Source organism: Serinus canaria, chromosome 2 (genome assembly GCF_022539315.1).
Source record: "Serinus canaria isolate serCan28SL12 chromosome 2, serCan2020, whole genome shotgun sequence".
Lineage (NCBI taxonomy): Eukaryota > Metazoa > Chordata > Aves > Passeriformes > Fringillidae > Serinus > Serinus canaria.
In genome coordinates this window covers 90,406,050-90,423,202 of record NC_066315.1, presented here as the reverse complement: position 1 = coordinate 90,423,202, position 17,153 = coordinate 90,406,050, and the positions used below count along the sequence as shown (strand labels likewise).

The following is a 17,153-nucleotide window of genomic DNA, read 5'->3' as shown; positions in this document are numbered from 1 at the left end:
GAGGCATCCATTGTATGCTAAGCCAATGATCTGGGGATTAAATATAAAGAAAACTACAGTGCTTGAAGCAGTGTGTAGCTTGATGTACCAAAAAAAATCCAAACCAATCTTTGCCAATTAAATACACACATGCTGGAAAATCATGTGATCTGCTGCTCTACCCTTCTGCAGGGTTACTGTTACCTTACAGGGACGTAAGGCTGTATCTTACAAGATACTGGTAGGAAATGTCTCTGCCACAAAGGCAGGAACAGATGCCTATCTTAAGACCACCGCAGTTTACAAGGCACAGCTTACAACTCTGAATGTAGATGGAGAAATAGGCAATAGCATCCTAAAGAGTGGGGTAAGTTCCATGATGAATAAAATCCCCTTGGCCATTCAGCATGGGGAATCTGAGGGTAAACTCAACTTCAGTGTCTTTCCATGTCAGCTATGTCAGGAAAGAACAGAGCAGTGTCCTGTGGTGTGGCAGACGAATCTCATGATGGGAGTCAAATGAGGCAGTGGATTCTGGGGAAAGCACTTTTTAAATATTCAGCTGGTGACTAGAATTAACAAAGCTAAAAAGTGGCCTAAAGATTTTGGATGAAGATTACTGATGACCACTTAATGCATTGAACTTCTTACACCAGAGAGAGGGTGATGTTTTCCTAAAGGACAGTTCAAGACTGGACTGAACTTTAGGAGGAATGAATGATCTCTGTCAATGTTTTTCCCTTTGTTAAGTTGTTCAAGACATTTTTTAACTTACATGATAAACATGAAGTTCATAGTAGAAGTAAAAAATCCAGCAGTTCCTTTCTTCCCTCCACCTTAGTTTTTCTTTCGTAAGTACGAAGACTACACTGTAAACACAGATCCCCTGTAGGAATAGCAGAAGGAAGAAATAATATGAAGAGTCCTTATTTGCATAACTAGTGTAGTACTAATAATGTAACCATAATGAAGGTAATATAACATCTATTTAGAACAGAGTAAAAGAACTGAACATCAGTAAAAGGAAAGCATTATTCCAGAAGAGAGAGAAATTAATGAGAAACATCTTTTCATCATTTTCAATACACCTCATTAAATTAATTTGAGCAAGGTTGTCTAGATTCTGATATGTTCATAAATGTTTTTGTGCACATCAAGCTGCACTAGGTCCTGAAAGAAAGAAAAATGCCTTCCTAGACTCTTTCTCTATATGAAGCCAAAGCAGCAGGGTATTAATCAAAGCCATAAACAAAGTGCATAACCAGAGATTTAATTCTTGAAATTGCACTTGGCTACAAAACTTCCAAAACCATGTGAAGAAGGCCTTTATGCTGAGTGCCTTACTGTAGCTTTAGAGTATGATGAAGTAAATTAATTCAAGGAAGTTATTACTGCTTGCAGTTTGCCTGTGATGAGAGCTGGGACTGCATTTTCTTTTTGGAGCTTGGATTTTAATTTATGTTAATATTCACATCAACAGGGTAAGTTAATGAGGCCCAAGCTCATTTTATTATCTTTCATCTGACTGAAGCTCTACGCTTCTACCCGCACAGCCTGGGATATGCACTCTGCATGCTGGATGAGGAGAAGCAGTTTATTCTTGAGCATTTGTACTGCACAGACACAAGCTCTCTGTGGCTGGTGTTCTCCATATGGAAAAGTTAATTTTATTTCTGTCTTGCTTGAAAACAAACAAACAATAAATCAGCAACATGAAAAAAATAAAAAGGCGAAAACAAGGGGTATGAAAAGAAGTGCAAGCATGCCTGTGAGCTGGGTGTGCACGTTTTTTATTGTGGAAGACAATGATGGTTGATGATTGCTGACGTACACTGGGAAAAAATAGAGCTCATTTGAAATGAGACTGTATTAAAATAGTCACTTTTTGATTCCTGAAATTATTTTTATCGCATTTGGGTCTCCTGAAGCATTTGCTTGTCATGATATTTAAGTAAGGACTGACAGCCTTTTCAGAAAAATTTGAAAATTTCAGATGTTCCAGCATCAGTAACAACTGCACAAAGAACAATGGAGATGGCAAGTAGAGTAAATCTGATAAAGTAGATGAAAAGGAAAAAATAAAAAAAAAAGATGGAGTGTGAAACTGTGCAGCCTTTTGGATGTTTCACTGTGGAAAAATGTGGTTTGGAGTGGGTCTGTCTGCCTGCTGAATGCTCCAGCCACTCTGCCTGCCTGTGGGAGCACAGGGTGCTGGAGCAGAGTTGGTCAGGTCCAGGTGGATGAAGGAGAATTTTCACCTTCTTAGTAGTTTTTAAAGAATCGGTCAGGAGACATTATTAAAGTCTGGAAGAAGAGATGAGTAGTAGCTATAGGATCAGGTTAGCATAAAAATTCAAAACAAACTTCTTTTGAGAGGAATGGATGGGCAGCTGGCAAAACTGCTTCTGTCCCATGGCAAAACAGGAACCTTGCTGCTGGGGGGAGATCACAGAATCACAGAAACATTTAGGCTGGAAAAGATCTGTGAGACTATTGAGTCCAGCCTTTGACTGAACACCACCATGTCAACTAGACCACAGCTATAAGTGCCACGTCCAGTCTCACCTGGAACACCTCCCTGGGCAGTCTGTTCCAATGCTTAATAACCTTTTCCATGAAGAAATTCCTCCTGATGTCCAACCCGAACATTCCCTGGCACAGCTTGAGGCTCTGGCTTGGGAAATGAGGCTGAGCCTCCACTTGCTACACACTCCTTTCAGGTAGTTTCAGCTGGCTTTGGTTTCATCAGTTTGTCACTTCTACTACAGAAATGTTCTGCTACAGACCAATTAGAAGAATGTCTTCACATGTCTTTCCATCCTCATTAAAATTTTTCTTCTCCCTAATAAGAGCAGTTTTATACAAAATGACAGCATCATATAGAGCAAAATGAGATGGAAGGAAGGGCAGGTTAAGAGAAGGCATTGAAAGGTCTGTGAAGAATTCTGATGTGCAAGGCTGAATTTCAAAGTAAATTCTTTCACTCTCAAAAAGTTCCATGCCAGCTTTCTCAGGGATGAAGGCAGCTTTAATTAGCAGTAAGCAAACAGGCCCCAGTGGGTGGAGCAGGCAGGTTGGATCCCAGGTTGTGGCAACCCAAATTGGTTGCTCCACGATAACTGAAAGCTGTCTTCTAATTCAAAGGGCCATTAAATCTGGGATGTGTTTATTTGACTTTGTTTCCAAATTATTTTCATTTGTTCAGTGAGAAATGTCTGAAAGTTTTGAGCTGTAGCAAGAACTTCTCTTATTTGTTTGCATGGATTATGCTGGCGCAACTCATGCGTTTATTCCACTTTGCTGAGCTTCACTCTCATCATAAATTGCTTATTTAAGTTCAAATGTCAGTTAATTCCTAGGTAAATAGATTCTTGGATTTTAAAATTAAAACAAGGCAGAAAATACAGAATCTTTTGGGAGAGGAACGAATAAAGGTTCTCAAAGAATGGGGACACTTATTATAGTAATATTTTTATCACCCAGCAGTACAACAGATGTTCAGTTGTACTTTCAGTTTAAAGAGTTTATAATCTCAAAGGAAAATTCTGTGGAGACCTCTGAAAACAATAAACTATGTGTACATAGGAAGAAAAATGAAATATTCCCTCTCCCCACAACCTGACTAAGGCAGCTTGGTTAAAAAACTTTCTTTGTCTGTAAGAACCAATGTCTGTAACATTTTCTTAAGGGTTGGTAATTTGCAAGCTTCACACTCCTGCAGCCTTTCAGTAATAATGAAAGCCTGGAAACAGCCTAGAATACTGAGGTACTGAACCGAATTTCAAACTTTGAGCCTACTAGATTCTGAGGTCAAAATCTGGAGGCAAGTTGCTCCCGTTTTAGTTACTAGCAACAGTGAGGCAGTTAGTGACGGTGTTGGCTTAGTTTCTGACAATTTTAACAGCTTTATTTGTACAGCCAGCTTTCTGGCAGTGACAGTGACTACTATCTTTTGCTAGGGGTGCTCATATCTGATGCTGACACTGATGTATCTTCCTCAGAAGTGGTTGCAGCTGAATCCCTTGTTCATTTTCATCTTTATGACTCTAAGCCATCTTCTTGTACATGTGTGTTGGTTGTTTTGATATTTTTTCTCCTGAACTCTTTTGGGTTTTCAAATAGTGACTTCCAGTGACATTAGTATGAGCCAAGGCAAACTGAAGAGGATTTCTTTCCAGTGTGGAGTCAGAATGAATTGTGGGGCTTATGGAACTCATAACCTTGTCCCACTCCCTCTGCAACCCCAGTGTGAAGTTACTGTCCTTTCCCCCCTCATTATTAGTGTCCTTCACCTGGCAGTCATCATGAGGAGAGTCAATGTATTTGGAAATGGGACTGCCTTTAGGATGAGCAGCTAACACATTTCTTCCTTTTACCTCTCTGGAGGAGGAGCTGATCCATGCTCAGCAATTTGCTCTTCTCAGCAGGTCTTTTAGAGGCACCTCTATTTGCAGATGACCTCTCACTCAGGGAGGTGATCCTAGCACCTTTTCAGGAGATATTGCCTTTATCTCCTGAACTGCTCAAGAGATGAATTTCACCTCTACTGTTTTGTCTCCGTCTCTCTGCTTCAGACATAGCTGTAGTAGGGGCAAAAGTGAAGGGTTTCTCAGGCTGGAGGAATGGTTTTGTTCTCTGGAGTAGTAAGAGCTGTCCTTGTGGTGTGCTGTACGTGATGTATCCAAAATAAAAAGAACACAAAGCTTCCCAAAGAGGGATGCTTGTGCTCTAGGGAATACTTTGCTCTTATGAAGCTCCTGCTGGTTTGTATCACCAGCTGACAGCTTGTTTAATCTTGTGGACTAGTTTTATGACACCTAGCTTGTTTGGTGAGGATGTGAGGTTCCTCCCTCCTGTAGAAGAGGAACCTCTTCCATCCCTCTGTGTGCTGGGAGGGGTGCCTGGTGTTTGGAATCACTGGAGTACCCTTAGACAAGGCAGAGTAGGAGCCACTTGGGTAACAGTACAGCAAAGCACTTTATGAAGAAAAAGTCATGTGCATGTTTTCTTGCCTGCTCTTTTCCAGTTTTTAATTTCTGCATCATGCTCCATTTTGCTTTCAAACAGGGAATGTTCTGCTGGAAATGCTCAGGATTTTGTGGCAGAGCGGGCCAGGACCAAGGAGAATTAATTCTGAGCTAGGGAAGGCCTGTGTGTTTGTGTGCTTGGAATGGCTTTTGCTTTTAAATTCTTCTCAAATTCCCTTAGCAGGAGGTAGCATGAGTGTCTCTGCCTTGACACTCATGGTATTTTGCAGGCTATTAATGCTGAGCTGCTCACATTTTCTCCGTGTCTTGCCTGTGCTCTCTGCAACACGCACACACACCCACACACATATACACACACACACTCCCTGCTCCACACCTGGCCCCTATTTTCCGGTCAATTTGACTTGCCAGAATGGACAACTACACATCTGTGGGATGATTTGCTACCAGTGGCAGCTCCTCTGCTCAAGCAGGCATCTCACATTGCTGAGGGCAGTGGTACCTGCTAGGTAGGTAGGTGGGTGATGTGGTCCCTGAGGAGGTTGCAGCTGTGTGTTGTAAATGTAATTAACACTCTTCTTTAGTTGCACCCTTTGGATGTGGGCACAGGATCAGTTCTGGGCAAAGCCTGGATGTGCCAGCTCATGATGGTGTCTGTTTTAGTCCTGAAGCTCAAGGCCTTGTGAGCTCCTTTTTGCTGTGCTCCTTTCTCTTAATGAGTGAACCCACAGGCTGCTTGCTGCTAGTACCTACAGATCCTTTCCTCAGATCTATTTGACCTCTACTGAATTTATCCTCTAAAGTTCAGGAATTTGTTTTAATCCTTGTAAGATGCTTAGCTTTGATGGACATCCATCAAAAAAAAGAAAATAACAGCGACTTTCTTTGGGGAAGTAAAGGATTTTCTCAGTGTTTGGAGATGCCTACTTCATAATCAAGGGATGCAGTTTAAACCAGCTGCAGTTTGCAAAGTTGGTGGCTCAAAACTTCTGCAGGTTGTCTGTGGCAATACTGACGTGGTGGTTCTGCCACCCAGGGTTGCCCTTGCCAGCAGCTTGGGCTCTCCCTTCCCCACCTCTTCCAGTGCATCTCTAGACCCTCTATTGATCCTCTGCAATGTTGTTGAGTGAGTAGTTACAAGCACAGTAGTGCTCTCAGAGTCCTGATGGACTCAAGAGGCAGAGTGCTCTTGAAAATGCACTCATGAATAATATTCAGGCATATTAAAGTAATGGTTGTAAGTACTATTCACCTTGTCAAGAGATGGAAAAGGCAGTCAGTAACTGAGAATTGAACTCCGATAAAAATCATGATGCTTAAACCACTGTAATAAATCTGTCAGTCTTCTCAGAGAGTGAACAGAAAATCCCTATTAAACAAGCCAGTGACAGGGAGAGTCAGCTTGCTGCATAGGGAAACCAGCCCATCCTTTGGATTGTGGTTGAGAACATAGTAAGCCCTGCTGATATCCATAGGGTGCTGTGGAAGTGCTGGGACAAGCCTTACTGGGCTGGTTTCCAGCACTTAAGCAATCCTGATTGGAGATCAGCAGAAACAGTAATCCAGTCTTGGGAAGAACAGGCACATTGTTCTGAGACTTGTAATGAACAAAGAAGTTCTGAAAAGATCAGAAAACATTTGACTATCAACATTTAAGGAAAGGTATTATATCTCAAAAAAAAAAAAAAAGAAAAAAAAAAAGAACAAACAAAAAAAAAAACCCACAAGCAACCAAGAAGAGGAAAATGCTCTTTCCTTACCTTCCTCAATTTTATTTATTTGAAAGTAGCGCTGCAAGATTGGTAACCTTCCAGTAATTCAATAGCAACTTTATGATTGTATAGGAATCATATTTCTTGTGGCTGTGGAAACTCAGTGGTTCAAGTAAAGTTGCTCTGCCAACATCTCCCTCTCTTTTTTTCATGACCCTTTAAAGTAATATTTCACTTTGTTCTGGTTTCCTATTATTCATGAGCAGTTTTAAGTTCTTCACATCCTCCCACAATTTCTGGTTGAATATAGGTTTCACATTGAAGTCGTTCTGTACTTTTTTCCTTTCTTGAATGAGCTTTGATGTATCTGTTTGAGTTTCTCCTGCCATCTGGTATTCTGCACTGAGAGCCACGATCCACACTGTTAACTCCTCACTGGTATTTTCTCTTTTTGCATATGTTCAGGGGGACTTCTAAGACGCATGAGAAATCTGCTGGAAAACCATTTGTGGTGGTTCTAATTCCCACACTGGGCTTTATGACATTTTGTGCTGGCTTGAGGCTGCTCCCCTGTTGAAAAGCAAACAACTCAAAATGTGCTTTCCTCTCACTTTCTCATTGCCTGACATTCCCACCCTCATCCTGTTCTGCCATTTTGCTTTAAGGCACAAATCCCACCACATGCACAAAACTAGATGGAGAGGCTTTGTGCTTGCCTTCATGCAGCAATTGGTGTTTATTCTCAGAAACTTCTCATTTGTTGATGCAGAGATTTTACTACTGAGCTGGAACATTTACTCAACTTCAATAACTTACTTCAATAACTTGTGTGAAATAGTAAAATATTTCTTTTTCTTCCGAATTCCCATTCACTGTGGGGCAAGAGAGAACAGTGTGTGGGCTAAATGTGGTTTGAATAGAAATGTTCAGTACACATTTTGATTATTTTCCCATTTGAAAAAGGTCTTAGACTTCACTCTTGGGTACTGCAGTAATCGTATTTCAGGGCAGAGGCTCATCTTACCTGTTATCTCCAAATGCAAACTGTTCTACAACTAGGATGTGTATTTTTATTACATATTACATTTTTATTGAAATGTAGGGTTGTAATAGGATTCCTCTTTCTCCAAGGAGGTTTTTATATACATCTATGTTTATATATATACACACACTCTCATCAAAAATGATTTTGCAATTGGGGAAGAGGGCATTGAGTCCAAAAAGCTAAGTTTTATATATTTTATTCATAAAAACAGATTTGCAACAATTTATTAAAAATTGATCTCATGCAGTATAAGGTTATACAAGAAATTCTTCATTTACATTTTATTCTGGCAGTTCCAGTCTAGTTTAAAGCATTTGTGCACTAACATCATTGGAAAATGCCATTGGGGCACAGCCTCTTCATAAATTTACAGTACATTTTTGCTGCAGTATAAAAGAACAGAAACATTAAATAGCTATATTCACTTGGTTGGTCTTGTTATCTGCAGTAAAGTAAAAAAAAATATTATGGGAGAATCTACCATATCATTGAGACAAAGAATGTACTGCATGGTTTAAACCTAATAAACGTCACACAGTCAGTATTCACGAAGTTACAGACACACACACGCACACACACACACACACACTCACCTCCAATGGTCCGATACTTCTGAATTATTTTTGTTTTCCTGCTAAGTTGGAATAATATTTCTACAGAGATCTTTGTGTATACATTATATACAATATCATAATTTTCTCTTTTTAAAAATTAACATTCCTTTTAAAATAAACCAGGCCCTGATGATATTAATAAAGCAAGAGAATACTGTCAACACACATTGAGTGACGACGTCAGTGTTTAGTGCTTAAACAGAGTAATGAGTTCTAGTTTATCTGTGTTTATACTTACATGTTTTTTTGTTCTAAAAGCTACAGATATTTCCACAACCTCTCTTACTGTATGTGCCAAGTGAAATATTTTGTGATGCTCCTGATTGTAAGATTCAGATACATATTCATGTTGGGTTTGGCCACTATGAGGTGTGTTTTATTTTTAATGGAGATTTATGCTAGCTTGTCAAAGCTGCAGTTAAATCCCTCAGCTAAGGAACCCCTTCAGCTGTGCTTCAGTCATTGCTGATTTGTAAACCTATGTACGAATGTCATTCCAAAGGTTTGGTCGGAGGGGCACAAGTGTTGATTAAAGAAAACTGACAGCCCAGAGGGTGCTTCATGTGGGTTTTTTTCCCCCCTACTTTTAGCAAACAGCCCTGGCGGTGGGAGGATACATTTCCAGTCCCTTGGAAAAAGAAGCTGCATGTGTGTCTCACCTGTGCCTGAGGGTTTGGCTCCAGAGTTGGTCCAGAGAGTGCACCACTATCATTCCTCCTAATTACTTTGGTTCAGGGAAAGGAGCTAAAGTATAAACTCCACTGTTTTTTCACAGTCCTTTCAGGAGTCAGGTAAAATATTCTATTGGTAGATTTGATTTGTCCTCTCCTATCCACTACAACTGTCACACGTACGCAGGTACGAAGCAAACAGAGTGTATATTCACATCTATGTGCACTGCAGGCTTTGCCTGCAGCAGCAAAGTGCTGTGCCCTAATCCCTCCCCCCCAAGTCCACTCAATTAATTTTATTGTAATTATGTGTGACACAATTCAAACAAACTAGGAAAAACAATTCATCCTGTGGCATTAAGACTTTACTACCCATCTGTCCTCAGTTTCCTGAGTTATCAGCCCTAGGACTTTTTCAGACAGTTTAGTGTGTTATGGTTGGTGGTGTTTATCCTGAAATAGGTGCAGAAACTTTGCTAAAAATGAAGCTGCAGATGGTCAGCAGTCACTATCATTGCCCTGGAGAAGTGTGAAGTGCTCTGCTTGCAATCAGCAGCTCTCCAGCTGGTGGCAACTCAGAGCTGGAGCTTCAGGCTCTGCTTGGGTTACGCATACAGCTGCAAGGTAAAGGTGACCCTGCTCACAGCACTGCAGAGTCTCAATGACACCCGAGGAATCATTTCTCACAACTCTTCTTTCCAGCTAAACATCATCCCTGAAATGAAAAAAAGCAAGACTAACCAGTGCGGAATGTTTCCAGCAATTTAACACAACTCCTGTAAAAATGAATGTATCTATTCCAACATGGCATAGCTCGACCACTACATTTTCCTTACATGGATACAGTATAGAATTGCATGTTCTCAGCAGCCACGTAAAGCTCAGTGACATTTGAGTGGTTTTATGTTTTGTTTTGTTTTTTTTTTCCCTAGTGTCTTTTTTGCAACATCCATATATCCCAGCATCCTTGTTGCTAGTAGAAATTTTGGAAGAAACATTTTCCAGTGACTTCTAGGTGAAGAAATAAAAACTCCATGAATAAGGCTACAGATCAAACTCTTTGTGTCCTCCTTTGCTTTGTCACACGAGTTACGTGGGCGCTCCTGTGACGAGGGCCTTAGCAGAAGTTCCTCTGCGGTAAGAGCCAATGTTACATGTTTGTAGAAGAGTTCTAGGTCAGATGTTTAGTCCAGTCTTTGAGTACTCAAAAGCAGTTCAGGAAGCACTGATCTCGCCCTCCTACAGCCCTGAAACCATCACTCGGAAGGAGGGTGGCACGTGTCTGTGCCGAGGACTGGCACTGGGGCTTACGCACGGGCTGGCACAGCTGGCATCCACTCCTCCTATGGACGGCAGGTAGGCGTGATGAAGGATGGGCAGCTGCAAGGACAGCCGGCGCTGTATGCTGGGGAGAGACAGGGAGAGGAGCGTTAGCCAAGGGGCAGAGGGAGCACCTCACGTGGCTGGTGTGTCCCCAGGGAGTCCTCTGTGCCTGCCGCTGTGACCGACAGGGTTAACGCCATGAGCATCGCACTGCCTGATGCTGAACTGTGCCACCATGGTCCTGTTTTCCCTTTGGGGAATTTTTCTGACAGGTTGGACGTGACAAAGGAAACTAAGTGTGCTTTCTCAGCATCCCACAACCTCCTGAAAATCCCAGCCACATTCAGGTTAATTGGTAGACTGCTGGTACCAAGGAAAGGGAAAACTTTAAGTTTGCAAAGAGGCTTGGTGACCCCCCCCCCACCCCTTACAAAAGGATTTGCTGCCTGCAGAGCCCCAGCCATGCATGAGGTCACAGACTGAGTTTCAAGCCATGCACCACTTAGCCACAAGGATGTCAGGTCTAAGGGTGGCAGTTCTGCAACTCCAGCTGAAGCAAACACAGGTGCATGGTGGGAGGGATTTGGGACTGATGGTTTTTTCCTCTTTTAAGTAGCTCCTATTTTAAGTGTGGGTCTGTGCTTTTGAGGTGACAGATGCATTTGAGTGCCATGGGACTGAGGAATTGGCCCTCTAAAAGCAGTCCTGCCCAACACCCATACTAAAATTCAGTGTTCCAGAACCCAGCATTCTGTGTCTGTTTTTCCAAGTGGATTGACATAATTTTTTTTAAATGAATACTAAATCATGCTCCCAAGTATTGCATCTAAGCCCTTTCCTTGGAGAGGATAGTGCCATGAGAAAAGGGCTCTGCTACTCCTGTGCTGTGGATATATTAGCACCTTCCACAAAATCAAAATCCTGTTGAAGTTTGCTAGTGTAAAAGATGTTTTCAGTCATTTTATCATCAGGATGGCTTTGTATTTGGAGACATTTCCCCTTGAAACACAGAGGCACTTTCTAAAGAGAAGAGAGATGTCAAGGTGACTGAGCTGAACGGAAGACTGACTTTTGGATTTCAGGACAAAAATGCCATAGAAAGCATTGTATCAGTATAATAGAGTTTTAAATTTATGTTTGCCTGTTATCTGATATAATGCCAGTGTATAGAAAGGCCTTTATAAGAGGTGTTTCTTTGAAAGCTAGCCTTTGGAGAGCCTTTTTGATTCAAATGACATTTAATTGCTTTTTTGCTTTGTGTTAGGTAGCAAAGACAGATACTAAGGCATCCATTGCACTGCCTGGGGACCAAGCAGTATAGCTTTTGAATTCAAACAGAAAGAAAAGTAGGGTTCTCCTCATTAGTTTCTTCAGTACAAACTTCAACTTGTTTATACAGAGATGCAGTAGGAGTAGCTGTGGTCTGCCTACCCAGGAAACTCTTTCTCATTTTTTTCTCCCCCTCAAACTCCTTTCTGAAGTTTCACTCAATGTTAGTCCTCAGTGATGATCATTCTAGTGCTGGCAATGCATTCCTGGAGCTAAACAAAATCCACTCATTGTTATTTCGCTAGGGTGCTCGGCTCTTCCTGGTGCTATCAATGAAGTCATGCCTTGTTCCCAAGGAGTGCAGAGGGGGCATGGCTTGATGTTTCCCTGTGCTGAATCCTTATGAGCCTGATGCCGTGGATTGTCATTCTGTCTCTTGTTGAGGGGTCAAATGCAGAATTGCCTGCACTTATTTTCCCACCAGTGGAAATGCTTACTTTGTTCAACTGTTATAGGCTTCTCATTAAAGGGCTTTTTGAAGCTACTCCAAGAGAATCCAGTTGCATAATCAAGTGAATAGGATTTTTTTTCATCCATTTCAGTGTTAGCCATACCATGGACAAAGCATGTTTATTTAGCTATGCCAACAGTGGCTGCAGTGGGTGGCAAATTTTGCTTTAACTGTACTTAAAAGTTTACTTTCACTTGAAAACTTGGTTCCTGGAATTGGGGCAGAGAACTGTAGCCTGGAGACTTGCACACAATCAAGACTGTAGACAAAACTCCTAGAGTGAAACACGAAACAAAACAAAACGAGTAGCAAAATCCAAACAAACCTGATATTTTCGCCTGAAGTGAAAGTAAATTTTGTGCCTTGCCTCTTTCTTTTCAGGTTTTTCCCCCCCAGTATCAGAGATTTTCCCTTCTTCCACTCCTGTCACATTTTGCCAATACTCTGGGGGGAATCCTTGGTATCAATACAGGCTGGAGGATGAAAAGCTGGACATGGCCCAGCAATGTGCACTTGCAACCCAGAAAGTTAATCATATCCTGGGCTGTATCAAAAGCAGTGTGGCCAGCAGTATGAGGGAAGTGATGCTGCCCCTCTGCTTTTCTCTGGTGAGACCCCACCTGGAATACTGCATTCAGCTTTTCTCATAAGAAGAATGTGGACCTGCTGGAGTGAATCCAGAGGAAGGCCACAATGAAAATCAGAGGGCTGGGGGATGTCTTCCATGAAAACAGGCTGAGAGAGCTGGTGTTTTTCATCTTGGAGAAGAGAAAGCTCCAGGGAGACCTTAAAGCTGCCTTCCAGTACCGGAAGGGGGCTTACAAGAAAGCTGGAGAGGGACTTTTTACAAGGGCATGGAGCGAGAGGATGCTGTGGGAGATTTTATACAAAAGAGGGTAAATTTAGATAACCTAAAAGTAATGAATTTTTATTATGAGGGTGGTGAAACACTGCCACAGGTAGCTCAGACTCCCCATCCCCAGAGACATTCAAGGCCAAACTGGATGAGGATCTGAACAACCTGATCTACATGAAGTTGTCTCTGCTCATTGCAGGGGGATTGGACTGACTGACCCTTAAAGATCCTTTCCAGCCCAAACCATTATATGACTCTAGGAATTTGTTTCAAGCTGTCCACGCTACACAGATAAGTATGTGAAAGCATAAATGTGGTCAAGTATTTCGGAGAGGTAATATGGACTGGTAATAGTGGCTCTAGAATCACAGGCAACTGCTGAAGGAGATGGAAAGCAAAGATGATTCCACACACAGAGCATCTACACATCAGGTTCCGTGTGAGGGCAAGTGTCCTCAGCTCTGTACAGAAACAACATTCCTTAGGGAAACATAAAACAGGTAAAACCTTGACTTCCAGTGTCAACGCAGGAACAAAGTGCAAGGCACATGGGAATGCACAATACCACAAGCAGGGGGCAAGGCATTTGAATATATTTTGGTTTTGCCATAGAAAACCACTGATAGGATCCATTGGTAAGTGGGGGGACTGAAACAAATTGCTGCAACAGTCAAACATCAGAAGTTCTGTGGGGGTGTGTAAACTGTGTCTAAGCACTCAGGGATTGTGTCAGTTAATTCTGCAGTACATTAATGTTGATTTTTAGCAAATGCAGAGAATCTGGAGAAGCTCTAAAACATTAAAGAAAGATGTTCTACTAGCAAGTGAACTAACCATCCTAAACCAACCTTATTTTAATGACACATTTGAGTAAGATCATAGATGGATCATATGTAAGCCACTCCCAGTGAAGAAACCATATAACAAAGGCCTGCTCATGCTGAGGCATATGGCTGCAATGCAATAATCCAGTCACAACCAACTTTTTTGAATGAGAATTTTTGTTACTTAAATTAACATAACTGGCTCCAGCTATGCTTTGAAGTTATGCTCTGAAGGTTACAAAATCCCCTGCATATAGGAATAGTTTATTAAGGTGGCAAGTTTTAGTGGGGTCTCTCAGAAATCTACCATGTCTACTTAGATATTGGGAAGACTGTTACATAGTGTTGCTGTTAAAATGAGAATGGAATAAATTCTAATGGTGCCAAAAACTAATGACCTGCTGGATGTAGGTCACCGATGAGAAGGGACAACAAGGAGAAATAAAGTGCAGAGATGGATGTCTTTCAGGGTCACAGAAGATAAACCACTGGACGTGGCCATCATGCAGAAAATCTGACTGATGTGATCTTTAGATAAGCAGGACTGCCCATGCACAGTTTCATACTCATCAAAGAACATGACTTTGGCTGAGAGACAACTCATCCTACTGGGAAAAGAATGATATCTATTTTAAAGTGGTTCAGACTGCTCTCTGGACCTGAGATGAGCTGGCACAGTACAGTGTCTATCCACACAGCTAAGCATCCCCCAGGACTGTTGCTGAGAACTACCTGGGAGAGTACAAACTGGTACAGCTGTGCTGGGGAGTATGCTAAAAAATGGGAAATTGAAGTGCAGGGCTTGTGCTTGTGCACTGGCACCACTTTGCTTGCTACAGGAGGTGTTAATTTATACTGTGTAGACAGTGTAAATAGGAAAGAAAGCAGTCAGCACCCACTTTTTGCTTCTCTTATCTGATGGTCTGACTGGGTATGGAAAATTATACATGGCAGCATGGAGAATCTACTGGGTCTTGCCCAGCAGGAACTGCCAAGGGAACTGAGATTCCTCTATATTCATGCTCTAAGGCAGCTTTACAGTCATACAGACTGCTTTTTCCTTTGGTGCAGGGCTCTAAGTCTGAGCCAAGTACAAAAAAAAATTTTTTCTATATTCTGATTAAGACAGCGTAAACATCACCCCATCAAAAAATGTGAAACAACTTCCTGCACTACTGCCTGAGCTGTGTTTATACTGCCTTTACTTTGTGCACAACTGTAGAATAAGGGATCTTAAAATGAGTCAAATGTAGCACTAATGTTGAGAAAGAATGAAAAAAAATCCCAAATCAGCTCCTTTCTGGACTCCATAAGAGCTTTCATGCTAGAAAATGCCAGTTCCCATGAGTACTGACAAGCACAGGAAGCTGGGATGATTTTTTTCCCCACAGCCATTAAAGAGTTAAAACTTCTGCAGGAAAATGATTGTCTTGACATCCTCCTTTCACAGTTTTAGGACCAAGAGGAAATCTTTTTCAGACTAATTCTCCTTGAGATTTGTGTTCTTGAATAAGAAATAAGTTTCTCAGACTGTGTGACTACCTATCAGATATCCTATGTATGAAGTGAAATGAGAAAGACAGAAGCTACAGCTTACTTTTAACTCCCTTTTTTCCCCCAAAAATTATACATTTAGCAACCATCAAATGACAGAAGTGCTGCCAGACAAGTTGAAAAACAATCCCAGAGGTGCAGAAGGATATCTTAAAGAGTACAAATTTTGGAGAGAGGGAAGTACAAATTTTGTCAAAAAGAGGGAAGTCCTGAAGACAGCTATACTTCTTCTCCCTGGCTGTGTCTGGGCAGTGTGGCTCTGGTACCCAAAGTGCCAACTTGTTCTCAGGGGAGAGATTGGCCTTTGGACCTGGCACAGTCACAGCTGTGCAAGTGTTGAATGACAGTGTTTAGATTTAGCAGGATTTTATTAATTGCTTTCCATAAATGTCAGAAATAGTTCAGATTTGTACTGAATCACTCTCCAGAACCATTAGGAAATCTCAGTCTTCTCATCAGTTACCACTAGCCTAGAGGAAGTTCTGTCACCACCAAATATTTTTCTTTTTCTTTGTCTGTATTAAATCTGTATCGAGACAATTGGATTATCTGAGTGTCTGTGTTTTTCTTAGCATCTTCCTCAATGTAAGTGGGCCACATGTGGATGAGACTGAATTCACACTACATTATTTCTGACAAATGGTGCTGAAAAAAACCCAGGCCTTTAATAGCTATGCATTAAAGCACTCTGCTGACCCCATGAAGTCATGAGAGATTTCTCAGCAAGACATCTGCTTTGTGAAATTACAAGATATTTCATCTGCAGTGGGATTTCTTTTTGGTGCATATGTGTGTGTGAATTAGCTTCTTTGCAGATTTGGGTTGGGTTTTTTCTTTGAGTGCAAGAACCGATTTAGACATCCATGTGTTTTCCTGCTCCAGGTAGTACGAGACAGGAGCTACTCTCTGCAATCAGGGTTGCTGCTGCTGATGTAATGTGACTCATTCTAGTAATTTGTTTAATTTATTCTGTTTTTAAATAAGCTTTTAAATTGCCCAGGAGTCTGACAGCTATTAGCTCAGACCCTGATGAAGCGATGCTCGTGTAACCAGGCTGCCAGGGGGAAGCGGCTGATCCGGGCACACACGAGAACGGCGCTTCCTGAGCTCCTGCCATGGCAGGTCCTGCCCAGCCCGTGGAGGGTAGGACACAAGTTTATTGTAGGGAATTCTAGTGACAAAAGCTGACACCAGAAGATTCTCTCCCCTCTGTAAATCTAGCCAGTGTTTTGTGCCATCCTCTCCTTGTAGCTGCAGCATTGTTTCTAAGGGAAACTATTAGTGCGGGCTTTCCTGTGCCAAAACTCAGGTCCAGCTGCCATGGCAATGTTGAAAAGCCCTCAGGACATTTTTTATTTCTCGTCTAGCTAAAGAATGTAAAAGAACAAAATGTCTATGTACACTATGAACCCCTCTGGCTGGTGTGTGGAAGGACTTGGACTTTTGACAAGAGCCATAAGACATTTGTGCACATATGTACATCCTCTTCTCTCCTCCACACACTTTGGGCACAGCTGATCCTGTAACTCTCTACAGAAACTTTGGACATCTTGTTATGGATGTTTCTAGCAAGAGAAAAGGAGCATATTGATTTGTCTTTGGGACACCTTAGGATCTAAAGCCCCTGATATCCTTTAAGTTCCTGTGGGGTGGTGAGCTGGTGGCAGGGAGGCAAGAAGGCACAGTACAACGTTGCTGCTTACTCTTGAATGTGCCATTCACATTCCCTAGCGGTTGATGTTTCAGGCTCTCTCTGTAGCCTGGGCTGGCTGAAAGGGGGTTACAGTGAAGGTCTTTCCATAAAAAA

At 41.8% G+C, this 17,153-nt stretch overlaps 1 protein-coding gene across 1 annotated transcript in view; it reads right to left on the bottom strand.

The window, feature by feature from the left end:
• Positions 1–8,023: 8,023 nt before the first annotated feature.
• LOC103815611 (gamma-aminobutyric acid type B receptor subunit 2) overlaps positions 8,024–17,153 on the bottom strand; it is a 159,272-nt gene continuing 150,142 nt past the window's right edge. Inside the window, exon 12 of the mRNA XM_050971023.1 lies at positions 8,024–10,414. Within this exon, the coding sequence (XP_050826980.1) occupies positions 10,249–10,414 (166 nt within the window). The 3' untranslated portion in view covers positions 8,024–10,248. The remainder of the gene's footprint in view (positions 10,415–17,153) is intronic.